Source organism: Gadus morhua, chromosome 19 (genome assembly GCF_902167405.1).
Source record: "Gadus morhua chromosome 19, gadMor3.0, whole genome shotgun sequence".
Taxonomy (NCBI): Eukaryota; Metazoa; Chordata; class Actinopteri; order Gadiformes; family Gadidae; genus Gadus; species Gadus morhua.
Window position 1 is genome coordinate 12,354,419 of NC_044066.1, and position 25,210 is coordinate 12,379,628.

The following is a 25,210-nucleotide window of genomic DNA, read 5'->3' on the forward strand; positions in this document are numbered from 1 at the left end:
CGTGGTATACACATACAATACATAGACACACACGCACAGGAGCCAAATCGAAAAAATCTCTTTAATGGGTGTAATGCATGATATTGACATGTTTATCTTGCCATAGACCAAAGACACCTGCTCTCTCTGATGCATTAAAGGGCTCCTATTTCCCCACGGGGTGTGATGTTGGTTTGCCATGACAAGCCAATTTTCTACTGCTTACCCCTTCCCCTTACCCCGCCCCCTTGATTTGAAGGGGTAAGGGGAAGGGGTAAGGGTAAGGGGTAGAAATAGGATTGGGCCTTAATAAGGCCTCTAGTCAAGTGTTCAACCAGCGGTATGATGGATGGGTTGGTCTACCAGCCTACCCAATGGACTGTACCAATTGGTCAATCCAACATACATAGGGGTGGACGGTATGTTTTGATATAAGGCAGGGGTGGGGGTGCTGCTAAGCGTACGAGTACCATTAATGTATTAAAGGTGACATATTATACCACAAGGTGTGAGTGTGATGAGCCAATACAAGACGTTATGAAAATCTGCCTCTTCTGACATCTGGCTGGTAGACTGATCTATCCGTCATACATCTAGGTGGACACGCCCACTTCTGATGTCAGAAGAGGCAGATTTAAAACGGCTTGTAATGGCTAATCACACACACACCAGGTGGTATAATGTGTCCCCTTTTAGATATGTTACCATGGTGATCACAGTGGATGAGCAAGCAGCACACTGCCCCACCATGAGGTTCAGTCTTACTCCTCCTGGTCCGACTCTGACTAGTCCCCCTGGTATGACCCTGACTAGTCGTCCCTGGTGCGACCCTGACTAGTCCTTCTGGTCCGACCCTGACTAGTCCCCCTGGTATGACCCTGACTAGTCCTCCTGGTGCGACCCTGACTAGTCCCCCTGGTATGACCCTGACTAGTCCTCCTGGTGCGACCCTGACTAGTCCTCCTGGTGCGACCCTGACTAGTCCTCCTAGCCACTCACCCAGTAACCTGAAGATCAGGTGCAGCTCATCGTCCACGGTGGAGCCGGGGAACAGGGGCCGACCCGCCGCCATCTCGTACAATATGCACCCCACGCCCCTGCTCTCACACACACACACACACACACACACACACACACACACACACACACACACACACACACACACACACACACACACACACACACACACACACACACACAAACGTAAAAAGGTTTAGCATCAAAATCGTTTTCGTGAAAGGAGGAAGTGCAACCCACAGAGAAATAGAGCCGACCAGGAAACACTAGTTCCAGTGTGTGTGTGGGCGTGTGTGCGTTTCTGTTTGTGTAACACGGGCAACATAGCTGTTTGTGTGTGTGGGTATGTGTGTGTGTGTGTGCAGGAGGAGTGTGTGTGTGTGTATGTGTGCGTTTGCATGTGTGTGCGTGCATGTGCGTGCGTGCGTGTGCGTTTGCATGTGTGTATATGTATGTGTATGTGTGCGTTTGCGTGCGTGCGTGCGTGCGTGCGTGCGTGCGTGCGTGCGTGCGTGCGTGCGTGCGTGCGTGCGTGCGTGCGTGTGTGTGTGAGATACCCACCACATGTCTATCTGCGTGGAGTACTCGGAGGAGCCCAGCAGGACGTCGGGGGGGCGGTACCACAGCGTCACCACCTCGTTGGAGTACGTCTTCGTGGGCACTGACTTGGCCCGGGCCAGGCCTGGATGGGCATCACACACACACACACACACACACACACACACAGGAACACACACACACACGCACGCATACCCCCACACACACACACACACACACACACACACACACACACACACACACGAGATAAATACATATTACGTAATCAACATTTTGTAACCCAATGGTCAACATGACTATGACGTGGTAATGAGGACCAATCACAGGCAGCTGTGTGTGGGGGGGTACCCTGCCCACACTGCACAGCCCAATGCCCCGCTCCGGGTTGCTCACAAACTGGCAATTTGGTCTGTGCGAACACAACAATTCTGCTCCACTTGCTTGACCCACTTAGCCCACACTTAGTGGTAGAAAACACACAAAGTAAACGATTTTGAAGAAGAGGAAAGAGAAAAAGGGAGCTCTAGTTCAACGATTCGATTTCAATACGATGCAAGGTTTTTTTTTAAAGAAACTTCAAGCTATGAAGTTCACCGGGGTCAAGGGTCAAGTCTGGTGTTGCACATGGAGAGTGGGAACCCCATAATAATAACACCCCTCTCCCTCCCACGGCGCTAAGTGTGTCCGCTAGGGTCCTACCGAAGTCGGCCAGCTTGAGCTCGCCCTTCTCGTTGATGAGGAGGTTCTGGGGCTTCAGGTCTCGGTGGAGGACCTTCCGCTTGTGGCAGTAGGCCAGACCTCGTAGGATCTGGTACAGGAAGATCTAGTAGAGACACACACACACGCACACACACACATATGCACGTTGAAATCCTTCATTGACGTCCACCAGTTAAAATACAAGGGCCAATAGATGTGTCAGATGTGAGAGGGGTGGGATCTTGCAGGAACAAGTAAACATCTCAGTCTGACAGGAAGGAAGTAGAGCTTATAATTTCACACCCACACGAACAAGGTCATGAACACAAACACACACACACACACATACACACACACACACACACAACACATATCATTTAAGACAAGTGAAATGTGTGAGGCCCAATTAAGGAAGGAAGGACGGAACAGGAAGTGAAGAGAAATGAACTGAACATAAGTCAGATAAGCCTTGAAAGCCCCCGGTCCTTACCTTCACATTGTGCATGCTCATGATGTTGCCACAGTCGTCCATGTACTGCTTCAGATCCTTATCCTGGACAGGAAGGGGCGTCGGCCATTAGACAGGAACCAGTAGTAAACGTACAATGCAAATACTTCAATAACATTAATTCTAAGGCTGCAACCACTAAGAGAGACGATTAATATCTATAAACTCTCTGCTCATTCAGGATTATAATTTTAATGCTTGAAGATTTTCTGTTTCATGTTCTGCTGATAGACTCACCAAATGATATGCTAATATGCCAAAATACCAAAGAATACAGGGGACCAGTGAAACATTTTGGACACGGACATAGTGTCAAATAGAATGGTCAGAGATCAGTTAATTATCTCAACAGCTAAATGAACTACACGGACCATGATGCATTGGATCAACTTGAGACTCACCAGGTACTCAAAGACGAGGGTGAGGCTTTTGTCCGTGTGGATGATGTCATGTAACGTGACGATATTAGCATGTTTCAGATCCTTCAATAACGACACTGGAGAGAGAGACAAACAGAGAGACAGAGAGATTAGAGTGAGACAGACAGAGAGAAAGAATGATTAAAGAGAGAGAGAGACCGACACACACACACACACACACACACACACACACACACACAGACAGACAGACAGACAGACAGACAGACAGACAGACAGACAGACAGACAGACAGACAGACAGACAGACAGACAGACAGACAGAGAGAGACAGAGAGAGAGAGAGCGAGAGAGAGAGAGAGAGAGAGAGAGAGAGAGAGAGAGAGAGAGAGAGAGAGACCAGGAACAGTTACATTTAAAGAAATAGGTGCAAAGAAAGACAGAAAAAAAACCACGAGATTGAGAGACAGAGGAGATGGATTCAACAATATAATATCCCATCAACACAGACTGGGGTGGGGGGTGGGTACCCTCTCTGATGGCCGTGCAGGGCGCCCCCTCCTCGTGCTCCAGCCGGATCTCCTTCAGCGCGACCAGGTTGTCAGTCAGCTTACTGCGCCCCTTAAACACCGTGGCGTAGGTACCCTGCAGAGCACACACACACACACACACACACACACACACACACACACACACACACACACACACACACACACACACACACACACACACACACACACACACACACACACACACACACATTGATGATTAAGATGAGTAAGTAAAGTCAAGATAAGTCATTACGTTAATGTACATAATACTAATAAATGTGATAGCATTATTATAATAATACAATAATATCACAATAATACATAATTTATATATATATATATATACATATATATATATATATATATATATATATATATATATATATATATATATATATATATATATATATATATATATATATATATATGTGAAGAAACATACATGAGTGTAAATACATTCTCTTCTCGTGTTAATAAATGTAATCAGACGAATGTGGAAAGGAGGTCGCTCTTCACCTCGCCCAGTTTGTCCAGTTTGATGTACGTCTCCAACTTGCCGAAGCCGATCTCAGACTGAGGAGAGAGAGAGAGGGACAAACACAGAGGCTCAGACTGAGGAGCAGAGAAGGAGAAGGATCCACACACAGTCAGTCAACAACACAGAGAACACAGCTGTTTGCTGTGGTTACAGACCTCCTCCTCCTCCCACTCCTGTGTGACCTGTTGTGATGTGCAACTCCGAGGGACTAGAATAGCTCTTCCCACCCTTGGGGCCCGATCGCCTGATAAGCATAGTGCTGACTTATGAGCTATTATAAGCTAGTATAAGCTATTTTAAGCTAGGAGTTTGATTATACATGCTTGATTTGACTGCCAAAGGATTTGTCTAGCCGCGACAAATCATTTGTGGTTCAGTGTACATATACGTTCACTTGGACTTATTTAATAGTGCAGCCAGATCTTGATGTTTATTTTAATCTATTTGGATGCGATTTCTTTCTTTGCTTTATTGATTGATGTTCGGACTAAAATGCAATTTCAACAAATTATGACAAAAAAATGCTTGTAAAATAAATTGCCTACCCTATCTTTAAGTAGAGGTGACATAATACGCCTTCACGTATCACAGGAGATGCACATGTTCCCTTTTTGGAGAAACTGTCACAACTTTTCTTGTTTTATCTCAACGTTTTAGATCAATCGTCATAACAGCAGCAGATGTAAGCGCTAATCTAAATCTGTGAGCTAATGCTCCTCTGTGGTGTGAGTGGGTGGGGGGGGGCGTGTCAGGGCTCAGTTTGGTTCATGTGGAGCGCCCCCTGAAGCACCTGCTCACGGACAAGTGCAGCAAAGTTCTGGGACTGCACACTCATCTGATCAGGGGGTACTTTTACTGTTGCCATGGAAACCGAGTGCAGGCGGGCAGAGGCGAACCCCGTGCCTCCCATGTATGTCCGTGTGTGTTGTGAGAGTGCAAAACACGCCTTGTCTGTCTCTGTCTCTCTGTGTCTGTCTGTCTCTCTGTGTCTGTCTGTCTCTCTGTGTCTGTCTCTCTGTGTCTGTCTCTCTGTCTGTCTGTCTGTCTGTCTGTCTGTCTGTCTGTCTGTCTGTCTGTCTGTCTGTCTGTCTGTCTGTCTGTCTGTCTGTCTGTCTGTGTCTCTCTCTCTCTCTCTCACCAGGGAGGCTCTGCGGGAGCGGCGGCTGAGGGGTTGGTCGAAGCCGGGGCTGCTGAGCTGCAGCTTCTCCAGGTAGCCGTCTGGGATACGGATATCAGCCGGCAGGGAGAGCCGCTTGTTCAGGTCCTGTTAACACACACACACACACACACACACACACACACACACACACACACACACACACACACACACACACACACACACACACACACACACACACACACACACACACACACACACACACGAGAGAGGAGAAAACAAGGTGCCATGTTAATTATTTAACCCCAAGCCTCCATATAAATGGTGACACTTTGCAATAAGGGGTCAATAATTAATTCATTAACTTAATGTCCTTATTTCATGTTAACTAAGGGATTCATTTATACATTATTCAATAGGGTTAGGGTTATTCCTTTGTAATAATGCAATCATTAATACCTTAGTTAACATAAGGACCATTACCTTAGTTAAGTTACCTTTTAACTCCAGGAAGCGTGCTGATGTTATGTAGATGCGTTATGTGGGAAGGGTATTTTTTATTTACTATATTCGATTTTATTTATTAGATTCTATTTAGTTTTTCATCTTTTCATTACTTTAGATTACTTTTATCCTATTGAGCCCCTCTTCTTTTATTGTGCTTCTGTGGTGTTTTTTAGTGTGTTTCTTATCTTGTTGTACAGCACTTTGGGAACCTTGTGTTGGTTTAAATTGTGCTATATAAATAAAGCAGATTGGATTGGATTAAAATTAACACCATTAGTAAACGATAACAAGACCATATGTTAACCGTTAATTGTTAGTCAATGCTTATAAATGCCTTAACTCATCTTAATGAATGGTTAACCCCTATGTTAAAGGTGTGTCCGTCCCCAACATGAACAGTCCTTTTTAATAGTCCTCCCATCGCTGTGCTGGTTGTTATCCTCCAGAGACTGACCCTCCTGTCTTGTATCCCAGCCCAGCCCTCACAGAGCCAGCCTGGGCATCCCGTCAACCCAGCCAAGGATGACCAGAGGTCTGTCTCGGGAAGGCCCCAGAGGGCCTTCGAGCTTCATCTTTGTGAACCCAACAACATACAATGCGAGAGCCGTTCCTACTCAATCAAGAGAGACAACAGAGCAGCAGCCGATGAAGCAATCGTCCTCAGTCGCAGTGCTGTTTTCTCAAATGTGTGTGAGCATGATGGATGTGCTCTGTTTCCATGACCTGTAGAGACCGTTGTGTTGTGAACAGTCACAGCGGGTCGTGGTTGAAGCCAAAGCCACACATCCGTGCGAATTTGACTGACTCAAATGATACTCGCCTGCTGATTCATTACTGTCATTTATTACAATCAAATGCCTCATAATGTGCGGAACCCGTTTCCTCAGCAAGCGAGGTTTGAATGATCTCATGCAAATGGGCTTCATCCATAACCATTTCCCTGTTCATTTTCTCATCAACATTATGCAAATGTATTTGCACTATTTTAATCCGACCATCTGGGCTCAGGCCCTTCACTGAAGGTCGAGGAAAACTCCAGTCAAACTTCACTCAGACTGGGACAAGGTCGGGGGATTTGCGCTTCATGAGCAGGGCTGGAATAACTCAATGTAAGAGGATGATTCATACATACACCGATAGTACAGAGAAATACGAGAACTTCCGATGAAGTATTACGATCTCAAAACGAAAGCGGGAGGAATAGTTGATGAGGTGTAATTTCCCCCCCGACACACACACACACACAAACACGGACACACACACACACACACAAACACGGACACACAAACACACACAAAGTAAACAGCATTAGTTGTCTTGAAAAGCACTTAAATGCCGATGAAATCATATTATTTAAATGACTATTACTACTTTTTCCAAGGTCTGTGTGTCTGATTTGCTGTACGTGACGGAAAATAGATATTCTTCTCTTCATCAACCCTAAAAGCCAGCTGCTTCTGTGGTGAGTGGGAACCACAAACTGCACCGTCAACATCTGCCCTATCAGGGAACAGTGTTCAGGTGACTGGCACTGCAGGCCTGTGTCCCACGTCTCTTTCACACCACCTGCGTGCGGTTTAGAACCTTCTGTCTGCTGCAGTGGAGAGCCCACGCCACGCTGCTTGGCAGACAATGTCCTGCCTATCCACCCACACACACACACACACACACACACACACACACACACACACACACACCATGACACTATCATCTCATCTCCTCCCACTCCTGCAGTTCATTTAATACAACACCTTGGAGGTGGTGTGTGTGTGTGTGTGTGTGTGGTGCATAAACACCGTACCGGCCCTTTAATAAGAGTCAGCTCGTGCATGATCTCGCCATCCATCGCAGATACGGTGAAACAAAAGGGGGGGAAAATACATCCATTCTGTAACCTGCGCGCGATTATCATCAGAAGCCCACAGGGGATGAAACGCGTCGAGGGATAATAAAAAAGATTAAAAAAAAACAGACAAAGTAATAACAGATCCGACCAGGGGGCATGCTGGGAGAAATCGCATCAAAGCACATTAGCAGTAAAAGCGACTGTGGTGATAGAATAGGAAACGATGTGCTTTCCGTGGGCTGTTTACATCCGAAGTAGGCAGCAGGGGATACATCAGTAGCATCTCATTAACATGGATGGACCTTATTCCCCTGGCGGCCATCTTGGTTCTAAAGGCTATCTGGTTGGGGGAAATTACCCCCAAAGAACTTGGATGGTTCTGAATACTAGCAGGTTGGGGGGAATTCCCCCCAGAGATGGCCGCTAGTTGAATAAGACCCATTAAGTCTGATTGGTGACGGCTGACAACGCTGGAGGCAATCCCAGAGCTCCAATCACAGAGCTCCAATCACAGAGCTCCAATCACAGAGCTCTGCGCTTTGGTAATACCACGTGTCGAGATACATTAATATTGTTCTGGTGCACAACACCAGCTCTCTGTGTGTGCGAGTGTGTCTGTTTGGATGTGTGTGTGTGTGTGTGTGTGTGTGTGTGTGTGTGTGTGTGTGTGTGTGTGTGTGTGTGTGTGTGTGTGTGTGTGTGTGTGTGTGTGTGTGTGTGTGTGTGTGTGTGTGTTTTCATACTGTCACTGTAAAAAAGGGAATTGTACTAATGAGAACTTCTCTGGTCCACCACTAGGGGGCAGAGTGCCACCACAGGGCTGAGCCGCCTGTGCTCTGCCGGGGCGGCCTTTGGTTATTAATCCATTCGGCGGCTCCACCGAGCAGCTACGATGAACATGATTGATTGAGGCCATTTGTGCTCCCCCGTGTGTAACAAAATGGTGCGGAAATGAAATACACAGGCTTGAAAGAACCGATGACTCGGCCCAATCACTGGGATGCGATACGATCCAATCAGAGGCTGACAGAGACACATTATTTAGAACCGAATTACCCCACACGGAGGTCAATGAAAGCAACATAAGACAATGCCGTCTGTCTTTGCCTGGGGGGACTCTGGTCTACCGCTATATCATTTCATTATTTGAATGTTTCAAGGAAGTGCTCCTCCTTCCTCCACATTGACAAATATTACCAAAAAATATGGAATTCATATTTTACCTTTATTTATACAGGTTAGTTGAGGCCAAGTACATCGTTCTCAAGGAAGGCCTGATTTATCTAATAGAATAGAACAACATTTAGCAGATAGAAAAGAGTTGAATAGAGGGATAGAACCGTAACTGAACCAGGTGTATACAAGTGGGCGGAGTCTTAGCTAGGAGGCATCTCTATCAAACATCTCTTATCATGCCCGCGTTTCAAACATCTAGCCCTTTATCCATTCTTTCCCTATTTTGTCCTTGACGACGGTGTTTCCATGCCAGGTGATCTGTTGATTTTACCTGGCAGGATAATCAGTTTATTGCGGCGCTACACAAACAAAGATGATTGGCTGGCTGGTTGGCCCCGTGACTCACCTCCATGGAGATGCGGCGGTGGATGCGGTTGCGCAGACACACCCCCGTGGGGGACTGCACCTCGTCGGAGGAGGTGCCCGACGCCTGGTCGCTCTCCCCGTCAGAACCCATCTTCAGGTTCTCATGGACGATGTCTGGGAGAGAGAGAGAGAGAGAGACAGAGAGAGGGGGAGAGAGAGAGAGAGAGAGAGAGACAGACAGAGAGACAGAGAGACAGAGAGACAGAGAGAGAGAGAGAGAGAGAGAGAGAGAGAGACACAGAGAGAGAGAGAGAGAGAGAGAGAGAGAGAGAGAGAGAGAGAGAGAGAGAGAGAGAGAGAGAGAGAGAGAGAGAGAGAGAGAGAGACAGAGAGACAGAGAGAGAGAGAGACAGACAGAGAGACAGAGAGACAGAGAGACAGAGAGAGAGAGAGAGAGAGAGAGAGACACCGAGAGAGAGAGAGAGAGAGAGAGAGAGAGAGAGAGAGAGAGAGAGAGAGAGAGAGAGAGAGAGAGAGACAGACAGAGAGACAGAGAGAGAGAGAGACAGACAGAGAGACAGAGAGACAGAGAGACAGAGAGAGAGAGAGAGAGAGAGAGACACAGAGAGAGAGAGAGAGAGAGAGAGAGAGAGAGAGAGAGAGAGAGAGAGAGAGAGAGAGAGAGAGAGAGAGAGAGAGAGAGAGAGAGAGAGAGAGAGAGAGAGAGAGAGACAGACAGAGAGACAGAGAGAGAGAGAGACAGACAGAGAGACAGAGAGAGAGAGAGAGAGAGAGACACAGAGAGAGAGAGAGAGACACAGAGAGAGAGACACAGAGAGAGAGAGAGAGAGAGAGAGAGAGAGAGAGAGAGAGAGAGAGAGAGAGAGAGAGAGAGAGAGAGAGAGAGAGAGAGAGAGAGAGAGAGAGAGAGAGAGAGAGAGAGAGAGAGACAAAGGAGCAAATCGTCAATAAATGCTTTTATAAAATTCAGAACTAAAGATAAAGGTTTATTAACAATTTCAGCACAATATGCTTGAAAATTAATCATACAATTGTATTTTCCGAAGCCCAAACGTCTAAGAACCTTTGGCTATTTTAGGACCTAACAGAAGATACGGGGTCCTCTCACCAGCACTGATCATGAGTGCTGATCACGTGCTCTGATGGAGGAGATTTCCACCTGCACTGTCCCACTTCCATGGCCCATTTTGTTACCAGTTCTGGGCCATAACTCCTTCAGCAACGTCCCCATGGGCCTGGCTCACCTAGCAGCCATCTTGGCTCTCAGCGCTAGCTCGGTGGATGAACTGAACACTGAATGCCACATTTAGTTCCCCCATCCAGCTAGCGTTTATACCGAGATGGAACCAAGATGGCCTCTCTGGAGACTAGCTGCAGAACTTTACTGTTCCCATTCCAAACCACGTCAACACAGTTCATACACTGTCTTTCCCCAATGAAAGATTCTTACGTTTTATTGTCAAGATTTATTGTGACAGCTTTATTTGTATTCTGAAATCCTAGAAGATTATATTTTTTTCTGCATGTGATTATAACTCTGTAAATAAGTGGTGTTGGTGTTTTATGTGTCATTTCATCCCCCATGCTGGTGATGCTGTTCCGTCGATGATGGACCCACCATTGCCATGGCGATAGATGGGAATACAGATTGCTAACGGAGACCATTGCAACACAATGATACATGATTTCATACACACACACACACACTGACAAACACACAAACAATCTCCCACGCACACATACAAGCACACACACAAATGCATGTGGAAACACATACACACAATCAGGTGGATACAGACACAGACACACAAACAAAAACACACATGACTCATAGGTGGGTTAACAGTCACTTAGAGGAGGAAAGTGTGTTGGACCTTATGAGTGGGTTAAAGAGAGGTAGAGGTAGAGAGAGTGAGAGAGAGAGAGAGAGTGAGAGAAAGAGAGGGAGGGAGAGAGATACCAAGAAACAGTGGTGTGAGGGCGGAGAGAGAGAGAGTTTTCAGGAAAACAGAAGTGTCGGTGCAGTGACATGTTTCCTGTTTGTCCCTGCCAGCCATCTGCTCGCCAATCGCCCGCTTCCTCTCTGTGTGTGTGTGTGTGTGTGTGTGTGTGTGTGTGTGTGTGTGTGTGTGTGTGTGTGTGTGTGTGTGTGTGTGTGTGTGTGTGTGTGTGTGTGTGTGTGTGTGTGTGTGTGTGTGTGTGTGTGTGTGTGTTGTTGAGGCTGAATAATGTCTAGGTGCTATACTATACCTCTCAGAAATGTGTTAAAGATATAAGTTACAAACACCTTTAGGAAGGCCGGCGGACCTATGAGGAAGTCCATGACATCAACGCCTGTGTGTGTGTGTGTGTCTGTCTGTGTATGTGTGTGTGTGTCACATGGTTTGCGGTTGGTACTGTGTCGAAATCCGTCATTTCTTTCCTCTTCTCACAATCTTTGTACACACTCTCCCAGCACATTACATGAGGGCGCTTGTCAGTGTTTGTGTACATGTAAAGATATTCTTGCATGCGTATGTATGCACGTATTTATAACGTGTGAGTCTATGTGACTCCACAACTCTACTGTACACGCCTCCTCGCGTTGTCATCAGTGACGCAACAACCTTTGGGTGTGCATGAGTGCGTGTGTGTTACTCGTATGCGTGTATACGCGTGTGTGTGTGTGTTTGTGTGCATGCAGTGTGTGTGTGTGCATGTGTGTTATGTGTGTGTGGGCATGCATAGATGTGTGCGTTTGAATGCACATATATGTGCGTGCATGCAGGAGTGTGTGTGCGTGTAGGCATGCATGCGCTGGCGTGTGTGTGTGTGTGTGTGTGCATGCATATGTGTATGTGTGTGTGTGTGTGTGTGTGCGTGTGTGTCTCACCCAGGCGGCTGCCGTTGCGCGGCATGGCCATGAAGGAGCCCAGGCTGCCCCCGATGACGCTGTGGGGCCGCCGCAGGGGGGGCTTCTTGAAGGAGCTGGAGGTGTACTGGTGCAGGAAGGACTGCATGCTGTGGGAGGTGGGGGGCCGGCCGTTACGCACGATGGGCTCTGGAACGCACAGACACACACGCACACGCACACACACACACACACACACACACACACACACACAGACACACACACACACACACACACACACACAGCCACATGCACACACATACACAAACGAAAGAGGAGATAAATCCACCAGGACCTCAGATTATGACCACTTTGTGTGTGTTTGTGTGTGATTATGTGATATTTGTTTGTGTGTGTTCAGGTATTTCGGTTTATGTCTTCATAGGTGTGTGTGTGTGTATCAGGTTGTGTCTGCATCCGTCTATGTGTGTCTGGTTACGTGTGTTTGTGTGGTCATGTGAATGAGGGTAAGTGTATGTGTGCATCTATCTGTGTGTGTCTATTTGCTTGCATGTTTTCTTGCTCAGGTATATATATATATACACGAGTGTGTGCATGCGTCGGTGAGTGTGTATTTGTGTGCGTGCGCGCGTGTGTGGTCACTGACCGCTGTCCTTGGAGACGCTGTCTTCGATGGTCAGCTGCTCGGCCAGCTCGGACAGCGACTCGTCCACCGACTGGCTGGGCCGCAGGGTCAGGGACAGACGCCTCCTGAAGCGTTTCATCTTCTCCATGATCGGACCTCCTGCACACACACACACACAAGCACACACATACATTTGATAACTCTACTTATGTTCATAGGGCCAATTCACTCTTCGACATCCACTAGGCCTAAAAAAAAAAAAAGTTTGGTTCCTGTTGGTTGTCAGTTGAGGTCATGGGTAGGTAGGGAATTTATTTTATTTTTTTATTTTATTTTTTCCAGCGGCAGCGAATGATAGGTAGGTTGTTTTCATTTAAAAACGAGAAAATTCGCTCATCCTTGTACAGAATGAAGAGGTGCTGTACCAAAACGTAATTATAGAGGTGCTGTACCAAAACGTAATTACATTAAAAAAATATATATATATTTTTTTTTTTATAAAACTCATAAAATAATTTGGGTCGCACATAAATTCATCCGACCGACAGGGTCGGTCGGAAACCGGAACCAAACAATTTTTTTTTTAGGCCCTAGCGATGTGGAAATAAAACGATGCAAGGCGAGTATCGTGGTTCTTTGATTCCACAACACTCATGTCAGGATCACTCATACGTCGAAATAATGGCATCGTCCTACGGAGGGCGCTATAGAGAAATCGGCCGCATTCATTTACAAAACGATGGCGAAGCGCAATGTTCAACCGCACAAAATCGAAGATCGCACCAAAATTCCAAGCATCGCATCGCAATATACACAGAATTGCAATAGTTCCAGAATCGCGACACATATCGTAAACTGCCCTCAAACATCTCTGTAAGATCGTGTGGTGAGGTCCATGCCGATTCCCGGCCCATACATAATCATTAGGGTATGGGGAGCCGTGACCCCGTCAGATATGACGGCCGCCAATAATTGCAGACACAGAACAGAAAGTGGCCAGGAATCGCTGGCTTTTTGCTTTCGGTTCTCCTGCTGACTGGAGGCCGCTTCCCACCAGTCTGTCGGCAGTACCGAGAGAACCAAATTTAAATGCAAGCAGTTAAAATTGATATCCCAGCTGTACAACTGCACTGACATGGGGCTGGCCCTCTTTATGCTGAGTAAGCAAGGCTTCTGACCATTACTGGCATAACAAGTTGTTAACATTTGTCCACGCACACACACAAAGTAAATGTGAGTTTTCTCTCAAATGTACATGTGTTATGGTGTAAGACATCCATTAGGAACTACGTGTAATACCATGCATATAGCTATATCAGTGTGTGTACGTGTGTGTGTCTGCATTGAGAACAAATCACAAAGCCCAGAGCGGCCACTTAATAGCAACTAACATTCAGTCGACCATAAAACAAGAACTTATTTCAATCCAAAATTAATGCAGGGCGAAGAAGACAGGCAAAGTTATGATTAAAACATGAACAAATCCCAAGACATTAATCAAAATATACGACTCTGTACACACACAACCCCACACACACACACACACACACACACACACACTCAATCACACAAACCCGCATACACGTCAGACACACACACACACACACACACACACACACAGACAGACAGACAGACAGGCAGACAGACAGACAGGCAGGCAGGCAGGCAGGCAGGCAGGCAGGCAGACAGACAGGCAGGCAGGCAGGCAGGCAGACAGACAGACAGACAGACAGACATAGCTGTGCATTTGGCCATCAGAGAGCATCCAGCGGGGGCAGATGCATGCAAATAAATCTCATGGAGAAGACGGCACAAGTGTGTCTGTCTGTCCTGAAGTAGCGGCCAGAAGCCCACGCACCATGACCGCACCCCTCAACTCATCCCGTCAACTCATCAACTCAACAATCGCATCATCATTTTCTATCTAGTACTTACAAATTACAAAAGCACACATACACACACCCACACACACAAACATCACAGCACATCCACGTCCAGTCGTGGATTCTTGATGGTTTCTACCCCAAGGTCAGCAAGCAAGAGATGCTTCCTGCTGAGTGATGGTTGGTACTGCCTGGTGATTGATATGGGAGAAGCTCTGATTGGCTGAGACAGACAAGAGGAGGGGGTCGTTAGGTGGTTCAAAGGTCAGCAGACCCCTTGACACCGGAGCAGACCACCCGCCATGGCAACAGTTACCATGTGGATGGAGGAACATGGGCAAAGTACGTTCTTGGTTTGTATGAGTGAGTGTTTCTGTGTGTGTGTGTGTTTGTGCGTGTGAGTCTGTCTATGTGAATATGCCAGGTCCTAGGAAACACCTTGCACTAAACCGCTTCGTGCCAGTTTCCCTGGTCATTGTGTTGTCGTGGTAACACCCCTTTTGACGGTGTGTGCTCGTGTGAAATAGTAACGTCATTCTCTCTCTCTCTCTCTCTCTCTCTCTCTCTCTCTCTCTCTCTCTCTCTCTCTCTCTCTCTCTCTCTCTCTCTCTCTCTCTCTCTCTCTCTCTCTCTCTCTCTCTCTCTCTCTCTCTTTCTCTCTCTCTCTCTCTCTCTCTCTCTCTCTCTCTCTCTCTCTCTCTCTCTCTCTCTCTCTCTCGTGGCCTGCACGTGTTTGAGGAAGGGAGAGCTACTCTTGTCCTGGCTGACCTCAACTGACAAACACACACCTTTGTTCCCCTGTTATCCCTCTCACCTACTCTCTCCATCTCCCCTTCTCTCGCTCCCTCTCCCTCTTCTCTATCACTCATATCTCTTTCCGACCCTGACTCTCCGTTTCTCCCTCTGTCTCTCATTACTCTGAATTCTCTCTCTCTCTCTCTCTCTCTGGCACCTTAACTCACACTATTTTTTGCTTTCATTCCGATAGGAAATAAAACTCTGTATGATTGATTTGATAACTACCGCTACTAAAAAAGGAGACACAGCGCGGACAGCGTTTTTACCCCTAGGCTCGTAGTATGCACACACCCACACACACACACACACACACAGACACACACATACATGCACACACACAGAAGTTTAAACCCATATATGCACACAAACACACACACAGACTGGCACTGGCCCCATACATGCAGGCTTACATAAACAGACACGCACATATGCGCGTATGCACAGACACACACTCACAAAAACACACACACACACACACACACACACACACACACACACACACACACACCACACAGTCTGTCTGTCTGCGTCTTTCCCTCCAAGGTTGTTGGCTCCTTAAATACTCCGGACACACCATCTGTCTGGCCGCACTGAGGGCAAAGAGAGGCACACACACACACACACACACACACACACACACACACACACACACCCCCACACACACACAGAAACACACACACGAAAAATTCCTGAATCCTATTCCAATTCTTTATCCATGACATGCATGCCTACAAAGTATTTCCCTACATATTCCTCTAATCTATCAGTGTCTGTTCTTGTGGGGGTGCAATTTACCAGGTTGACACTCATACACACACAAAGACACACACACATACACACACACAATCACACACACACACACAGAGACACACACACACACACAGGCTGCAGTACCATGCGTCCCGCCGTAGGCCTGCTTCAGACATACAGAAGACTCACAGAACGTATGGCCACCATATTTCACTGGTTTCTAACCACAGTTGTGTGGAAGGATGACACACACACACACACACACACACACACACACACACACACACACACACACACACACACACACACACACACACACACACACACACACACACACACACACACACACACACACACACATCCGATAAACAGTCTTTGTCTGCCACAGAGAGCAGCATTATCTCTTCGGCACAACGACACAAAGAAAAGCTCATGTGACACTACTGAGGGGGTTGCGGTGTGTGTACGTGCGTGCTTGCATGCATGTGGATGTGCGTGTGCGTGTGTGTGTATGTGTGTGTGCGTGAGTGGGAGGGGTTCAGCATGTGAATGATGTGCAGAACCGAGTGCAAAAAGATCCAAAAAACACTCCAGAGGATACTCTCTCTCTCTCCCTCTCTCTCCCTCATTATATACATTTGGCATTCCCTAAACATGCATCCCCCCCACCATACACACACTCACACCAGTATTCCTCTCTGTAGTTTTTGACCCACATTCTGGACCCTGAAACCAGATTCTTTAACCAGAATACCCCCCCCCCCCTTCCAAGACACCTCCCCTTACCCTCCTGGGTTCCTCCAAGTGCATTGTGGGAGATGGCAAGTGGGTTAACTTCAAAGGGCAGTGGAAGCGAGTGCGGGATGTCGACCTAATTACCAAACTTAAACTGAAATGCAAGCACTCAACGTACACACACACATAGACACTTATAGAAAACACACCCAACACCTTGGTAGATCACAGTGCACACTCTCAACCAGACACACACACACACACACACAAAATCCCGCTCACACACACACACAATAGAGCATCACAATAGCCACCGTCGCCGGGTTCTTCTGACTTCCCTCCTCCCGCTCTACTTATTGCGTTACTATGGCAACTATATTGGCAGTGCGTCGACGCTCGGAAACTGAGATACGTTAAACAAGCTTTAGCTTATGATTACGCATCATCAAATCAGGATTATCTGCAGCAGTGTGTAGGTGTGTGTGTGTGTGTGTGTGTGTGTGTGTGTGTGTGTGTGTGTGTGTGTGTGTGTGTGTGTGTGTGTGTGTGTGTGTGTGTGTGTGTGTGTGTGTGTGTGTGTGTGTGTGTGTTCATCTGTAATGTCAAGGTTAGCATTTATTGAATAAAGTCTCCGCTGGTATTTATTCCCATCATGCAGTTTGTTGCCCACCCACACTACAGGTCTGGGGAGGGGGGACCCGCATACCTGAGCTCAGAGAGAGAGATAGGTATATATATATATATAAAGATATTTAGAGATAGAAAAATAGACAACAAGAGATAGAGCTTGAGAAAGCGAGAGCGAGAGAGAGCGAGAGAGAGAGAGACGGAGAGAGCGAGAGCGAGAGCGAGAGAGTGAGAGCGAGAGGGAGAGAGAGTAGCCAAATATATAAATTCTAGTGTCTATAAAAAGCCGAGCAGAACATAAATGTGCTGCATAGGTATTTTTTGGGGCCTAAACACTAGGGATGTGTCGGTCGCGACTGATTCGTTACAACGAACGAATCCCGAACGTGAACGACAAGAACTGGTTCCCCAAAACAAGAAGAACTGGTTCTTTGATTCTTTTTTTTTAACATAAACCAAACATATGGTCACTTAAATAAAATATACAAACGAACAGAGCTCCGTCTCCCCGCGACTTCCATTGATTGAGTCTACAACTTTCTCAAAGATTCAGCCAATGAGAGGTAGCAATGGTGTTGGAATGGCACCTGGGTAAACCAATGACAAGGCGGTACCGTCGAATATGCGCGCTTTCTGTCTGACGTATCTTGGGTCATACCATTCGACTCATATATCCCCCTACATTTTTTCGAAAATAGACTTGACCTCCATCTGTTTATTGGATAAACGCATTTCCCAATCCCAGGAGTCTTTGCTCCATTCTACGTCAATTTAAGAACAAACAAAGAAATTAAACTGCAGTTCGTATTTTTTATTTATGACCATGCAAGTTCTGTAATGCCTGAACAATGAAGAATTAAATGTAAAGTAAAATAAAATTATAAATGTAAAACCATGAATGAAATATAGAGAGTAAGCAAGTGGTATAAATATTGGTGGGACGTTTGACATACTAAATAGCAGGCATCTCCAAACGGCGGACTGCGGTCTTGACGGTCCTATCCAGACTTACGACCAATTAAAAATATAAAAAAAAGTTTTTTTATTTTTTATTTTTTTTAAGATAATAAGGTAATCTGACGTAACGAACGAATCAAAACGAACGAATCAAATAAACGAATCGTTATAGTGAACTGAACTGAAAGAACTAGTTCCCGGAAAAGAATCATTTTGCCCATCCCTACTAAACACTCACTCGTGTCGTGCAGTGTGCAGTGCAGTAGGCACGGAGGTAGAGGCAGAGACAGTGAGATAGAGAGAGAAAGAAAGAAAGAGAAAGAGGAGAGAGAGACAGAGACAGAGACAGAGACAGAGAGACAGAGACAGAGACAGAGACAGAGACAGAGACAGAGACAGAGAGAGAGAGAGAGAGAGAGAGAGAGAGAGAGAGAGAGAGAGAGAGAGACACAGAGGAATCAGCCGGCCAGTGTCACAGGTAAGTTACAATGAGACCAGCTCCAGGTATAGACCCCATCAAAGACTTCAAAGACCAGGATGCTTTATTACCACTGTTGCACGGCAACCTGAGCCCAGCATGCACAGGTACACAGGTGGTGCCATCCGCTAATGACATCCAGGTTGACTGCACACAGGCGCACACACAAACACACAAACACACACACACACACACACACACACTGGTGGCTGAGATTGGATTGATTCCTGACCTTTTGACCCCTGACCAAATGAGGTCCAGTTTAAGAGGTTCAGGGTGTTGACATGGAAACACCCTACTATCTCCCCGTTCCGTGACCCTTCCAAACGCACACACACACACACACACTCACACACACTAACGCACGCACACACGTACACACACATACACACCCACACACATCTAAATGAAGGTAAAGTGTCTGAGGCATGATGTCCCAGGCCTGGGGGGGGATATGTCAGGAACCAGGAGCACAGGAAGACTTTGATGATTACGCTGATGTATGGGGAGTAGTGATGCCTGGTTCAAATATTTCTAACATCTTACATTTTGCTGTAACCTGCACCTGACGGTTATTTGAGCTGCAGTAGTTAAAGAAAATTACACTCTTGTCCGCTTCTCAACAACCCCCCCCCCCCCCATTTGGCCATTTCAGATTATTCTGTATTCCAGAGAAAAAAACACAACGAGGAAGCGAATTTTGACCAACCCCTGATCGCGAATCAACCGCTTGCTTACTCGGCGCATCTCGAATGGGGAGCGCACAGGTGTTATGCATTAAGTGTTTAAAGTTTGTTAGATTCACATGCAGTGGAAGACACAAACGCCTCTATTCACACAAAGTTGCGCCTAGGGGTGTGTCTGTGTTTAATTATGTGGGGTGTACAAATGTTTTATCGTCACAAGCTTACAGTCGACCCTCGCATCCCTCCCTGTTTCCTGCGGCCCCATCTCGTGCGCGGTCATGCGCTGTGGTCGCACAGACCTTTAAAGATAGAACTATCTACTACACTATGGGTTTCACTGAAGAACCAACCGCCGTCGAACCAATGTCGCCCAGACAAGGGATCGACATAGGAGCGTGCACGTTAACTGTGCACGGGCGTGTGACTGTTTGACCACACCACAACCATAAATACACACACACACACACACACACACACACACAAAGATCTTTGTTGGAAAGAATCTAAAATAAACATCAGCATGACTATCCCCTGGCATGATCTGAAATAACTGAGTCAGTGTGTGTGTGTGCACTGTCCGTGCAAGACACTCTGTTCTTCTATAATTGAATTGAGAAAGCATTGAATGGCACTTAAGCCGTTCATATTCCTCTAGATCCCACTTATAGTTGGCTTGGGTAGAATAACTGAAAGATTTGCTCAAAGCTAAACACTATATTTGTGTATAGCTCATTTGAAGTGCTGACAGAACTATGTTAATATTTAGCTTTCATAACTTTATTTACAAGGCACATATATACAGCATACCGAACAGATAATAGCAATGCACCGTCAACATTGATAAAAATGTGGATACAAATGTGACTAAAAATAGAGACAAAAAACAGTAATTGCTTGTGTGTAATTCAGGAGATGGGGCGCCGAGAGCACACAGACTGTAAATCCCTCCTCAAACTCGACGTTTATATAGGCTGACACGCCGTTCCGAGTCACCCTCTCCCTTTGCATTCACAGCGAGACGCTGAGGCGCTTGTCTGCAGAAGGCCCTTTCAGCCCTGAGTGGAACAAGAGTTATTTTAAGGTCTTCTGCAGACCCTCAGCTGGATGCACACGGAGCGCTCTGTCGAGAGCGTGTGCATGTTCACGTACACACACACACAAACACACACACACAAATGCAAGGTTACTATCAAGGGCTGACAGGCAGCGCGCACACCCATTCACACCGATAGAGACACACAAATCGACAGACGAACACACACAGACACACTCGCACACATAGATACATACCCAGAGAATTATATGCAAACACACAAAATTCCCAAGGATAGACAGACACACACATCGACAGACACGCACAAACAGACACACTCGCACACATTGATACATAAAAAGAGAATCACTTGAAGATGTACACACATATGCATGCATACACACATGCCAACACACACAGGCACACAAAAAAACACACACACAAACAAACGCAAAGAGATGCAGTCATACAAACACAAACTCACAAGAGACAGAGAGACACACACGATACAGACAAATGATGAGCCTAAAGTCGACAAGGAGACAGCGTGTGACCTGGCAACAAACACACTGCAGCCATCTGTTGTCAACTATAGGTGTGTGTGTGTGTGTGTGTGTGCGTGTGTGTGTGCGTATGTCTGTGTGTGTGTGTGTGTTTGTGTGTGTGTGTGTGTGTCTGTGTGTGAGAGGATGAGCACAGAACATATGTACTCCACACTCACACACACACAAAGCTCCATATTTAAATTGGAAAATTCTACATGTTTTGTAATATTCACGTGAATAAACATTGCATATTTAGTTCAAAAACAACCCCCCCATGCAAACAGAAGATACAATATACAAATGAACACAATCTTCTGCATACACACACACCCTCAAACAAACTATTATGGGCAGGTTTGTTTATTTGGCTCTACTACCAAAGCTGTTGACATTTATGGGAAAATCTTTGCATCTTCTATATAAACTTCCATCAACATGTTTATTAGTCCTGCAGAGAAATGTATTATATTCTGAGCTTAGCCTCCTCCTATCCTGCGATCTTTTTCCTGCGGTCTTTATCATCCTCCTCCTCCTCCTCCTCCTCCTCCTCCTCCTCCTCCTCCTCCTCCTCCTCCTCCTCCTCCGCCTATTCTCCTCTGTTATATAATTCATCCATTTCCAAGTCAGCCGGTTTCCCTCACACTGAGGCCTGGGGCTGCCCGGGGGACCAGTGTTCACCTTCCTGGTTCATTGTTGTGATTATTGAAACCTCTTTTGTATTGTTTTGCATTTCACCGTTCTACTCTCTGCCTCCCGGAGTTTATTTGCCATTGAAAAAAGGTTGCTTGGAAGCACTGATATGTCAGAAGACGGTCAGGAGCAATCTAAAATCTAAATTGTCTCAAACAGAGTAATTCCCGTGCAAATAACTAAAGGATGGCTAACAAATTCAATTACTGAGCATCTCTGAGTTAGTAGTATCAGGTTCAGCCATAGAGGCAATAAATGTTGCCCTCGGTGACCCAGCAGTCATCTTGGTTGTAAAGACATGCTGGATGGGGGGAAATGAATGCAGAATTCCGCATTCAGTTCTCGCACCTATAGCATTTAGAATCAAGATGGCAGCTAGGTGAATAAGGCGGCCCAGTGACTCTGTCCTGTGTCTCTTCCTGCTTTCCATTGGAACCTGCTCTATCCGGTCATCAATAATCGATCCCGACATTGTGTTTAACGTGTGAAAAGGTCAGTGAAACAATAGACCCATGACATGAAACTGGGGAGATTCAAACCCTTCCCCCGTTTTCTGCCCCAAGCTTGGGTGCAAACACACAAGCATGCCACTGACCCACACTTAGGGCTGAACGATTTTAAGAAAAAATTGAAATTGCGATTTTTCTGGTAGAGATTGCGGTTTCGATTTCAACCACGATTTATTTTCTTTAAATCAAGTTTCAGTATAAATTAATATAACCAATGAATTCCATTAAGGTAATGCAATAATGAAAACTGCTGGCAACAGATTTCAAATGCAAGACTGTTTATTCAAGTACCTAAGAAACAACAACCAAAAAAGTCAAATAAAAAGGGAGCCCTCTTTCTTAAGTAAACTTGCTTCAATGGCTCATCAGCATCAAAATAATTGCACTTTTGTAAAATATAAAAAAAAAATAAAAAAAACGCAGCTTTGACGACCCCAAAATCGTAATACTTGAGATCGCGATTTTCGGTCGAAAACGATAGATCGTTCAGCCCTACCCACACACACACACACACACACACACACACACACACACACACACACACACACACACACACACACACACACACACACACACACACACACACACACACACACACACACACACACACACACACACACACACACAGGGTCCTGTACAGGATTGAACAATAGGATTTCAGCCTTTCATTTCCTGTCACTGCCCTCTTCGTCTGTTTTCTTTCATCTCCTTCCCCCTTCTTCTCCACCACTTCTCCTCTCCTCTTTATGGCTCTCCATTCTCATAGCCTACCCCTCCCATTAAAACTGGCCTTTAAAAACCAGGTGTGTGTGTCAAGTTCCTGAGGACAAAAAGAAGGAGACACCTAGGTCGTGGCAAGGAGAGCCTAGAGCGAACGAGAGCGAGAGAGAGACACACACACACAGACACACATACAAAGAGGATAGGTATTACTAGCAAGAAGAGGGAGGGGGAAGAAGTAAGATTGGGAAGAGATTCCTAGAATGAAAAACATAAACTCCAAAAAACAAAATCAATGAATATGATAAATAATACAAGAAGAATATATGAATAATAAATGACTGTAAATAATTTAATCAGAAATCAAGCAAATGTCTCAACAGATAGAGAGCGAGAGCGAAAGCAAGAGCGATAGCGATAGCGATAGCGATAGCGATAGCGATAGCGAGAGACACACACTCATTTCAGGTGACACCTGGAAAACGGCGCCAACAGCCAACGCGGCTCCTCCTTCCCTCACCAATTGAGGCCCTGTCCCCCGTATCTCTGGCCAGAGGCTCCTTGGTCGGTGTTTAACGACAGCCGCACAGAAGAGACAATGCGCTTTACGGGTGCGAGAAGCCAGTGACCTTTGACCCGGTAAAAGGGTTGCACGTTTGAGTGGCGGTTCGCTAGCGCCGTTAACATGGCATACCCTCGAGCAGCAGACACGCTTCCCCCCCTGTCTCTGAAGACGAGGAGGAAGATGCAAAAGGGCAAACCCAAGAAGGGTGGTTGACCCAAGAAGGGAGTTGACCTCGCCAGAAGGAGTTTGGTTCAACGCCACTGACATTTCAAAAACATTAAGTCCTCCGCACGGCAGAGCTCAAGCGTGGCGCGCAAACAGAAGCTGAACTTTCTCGCATCCTTGTCTTCACACCGGAGGGATGTTAGAATCCCACACGGACCCATTCATCTAGTGCATTTCAACTGTTCAGCGGAACCAAAAAAAAAGCATCAAAAACACCAGCCAGGGGTGAAATACATGGACCCGACGTCGAACAACAACAACACGCTGCGCCTCGCAAATGCGCCTCAGCTCTGCCTGCGGCGTGAAAGAGCACATTGATCAGCATGGGAGCGGCAGAGCGAGAGCGGATGCGAGCTGTGTGTCCGCTCTACGCTTCTGCTTTGGTGTGTGGAGGCCTTAGAGCTCCTCCACGGCCTCCAGTGCAGACCTGCACTCCACTGGCCTCGTGAGGCCCTCCTGATCTCCAGGGTTCACGTTCTTTCCACAGATCAGTGCGGCCTCTGTACCGTTGAATAATAGTCCCCGTTGTTGAACCACGTTTAATGTATTCATTAGAGCTGTCAGTTAAAAGCGTTATTAACGACGTTAACGCAAACCAATTTTAACGGCGTTAAAAAATTTATCGTGCGATTAACGCAATTATTTTATTTTATTTTTTTCTTTGGCTCAAAACAAAGAAGCAGTAGCCTGACTGCTATGTTCAAATTACATTTGTTCAAAGCAGTCGTTTAATTGCACTATAGGCTCTTTTTTTGTATCGTCCTGTTTTGATCAGTATATGCCAATGTTGTTATCAATAAAAAATCATTTGCACAAGGCAAGCCGATGCACTTCACCATGTGCATAAGCGAATTAAAATGAGAAGAATTATGGGACAAAAAAATCAAGGGATATTTTGCATAGAAAAAGAATTTGCGATTAATCGCGAGTTAACTATGACATTAATGCGATTAATCACGATTAAATATTGTAATCGCTTGACAGCTCTAGTATTCTCGTTTGAAAAAGAAACAGAAACAGAAATGTAGCAAGGTAGTCTTTTATTTGTTGTTGCTCATTTGCAACCGGATTAAGCAAGAGTGAAGACAGCTAGAAAGTCACTCGGTTATTGAATCTGATTGGCCGGGAGCCTTGAGCAATGTGAAGCTTCCCCGATATGTGGAAATAAATGGCTGCACAGCCAAGGCCGGCCTGAAATGAATTGCAGAAACGCAAATGTGAACATGTGGATGGTCTAATCATGCTGCCACTCCACCCTTCCTGGGTCAGTACAG

At 46.1% G+C, this 25,210-nt stretch overlaps 1 protein-coding gene across 2 annotated transcripts in view; it reads right to left on the reverse strand.

The window, feature by feature from the left end:
* The window catches only part of cdk17 (cyclin dependent kinase 17), a 35,636-nt gene that overhangs the window by 3,387 nt on the left and 7,039 nt on the right, over positions 1-25,210 (reverse strand). For both annotated transcript variants that reach the window (XR_003974082.1, XM_030342476.1), the window contains exons 2-12: positions 12,757-12,894; positions 12,132-12,299; positions 9,279-9,412; positions 5,365-5,490; positions 4,205-4,261; positions 3,668-3,782; positions 3,163-3,257; positions 2,744-2,806; positions 2,254-2,377; positions 1,558-1,678; positions 979-1,076 (exon numbers count right to left, since the gene is read on the reverse strand). Coding sequence is in view for 1 of the 2 variants with exons in the window: in XM_030342476.1 (XP_030198336.1) it covers positions 979-1,076; positions 1,558-1,678; positions 2,254-2,377; positions 2,744-2,806; positions 3,163-3,257; positions 3,668-3,782; positions 4,205-4,261; positions 5,365-5,490; positions 9,279-9,412; positions 12,132-12,299; positions 12,757-12,883 (1,228 nt within the window). In the remaining variant the exon portion in view is untranslated. The remainder of the gene's footprint in view (positions 1-978; positions 1,077-1,557; positions 1,679-2,253; positions 2,378-2,743; positions 2,807-3,162; positions 3,258-3,667; positions 3,783-4,204; positions 4,262-5,364; positions 5,491-9,278; positions 9,413-12,131; positions 12,300-12,756; positions 12,895-25,210) is intronic.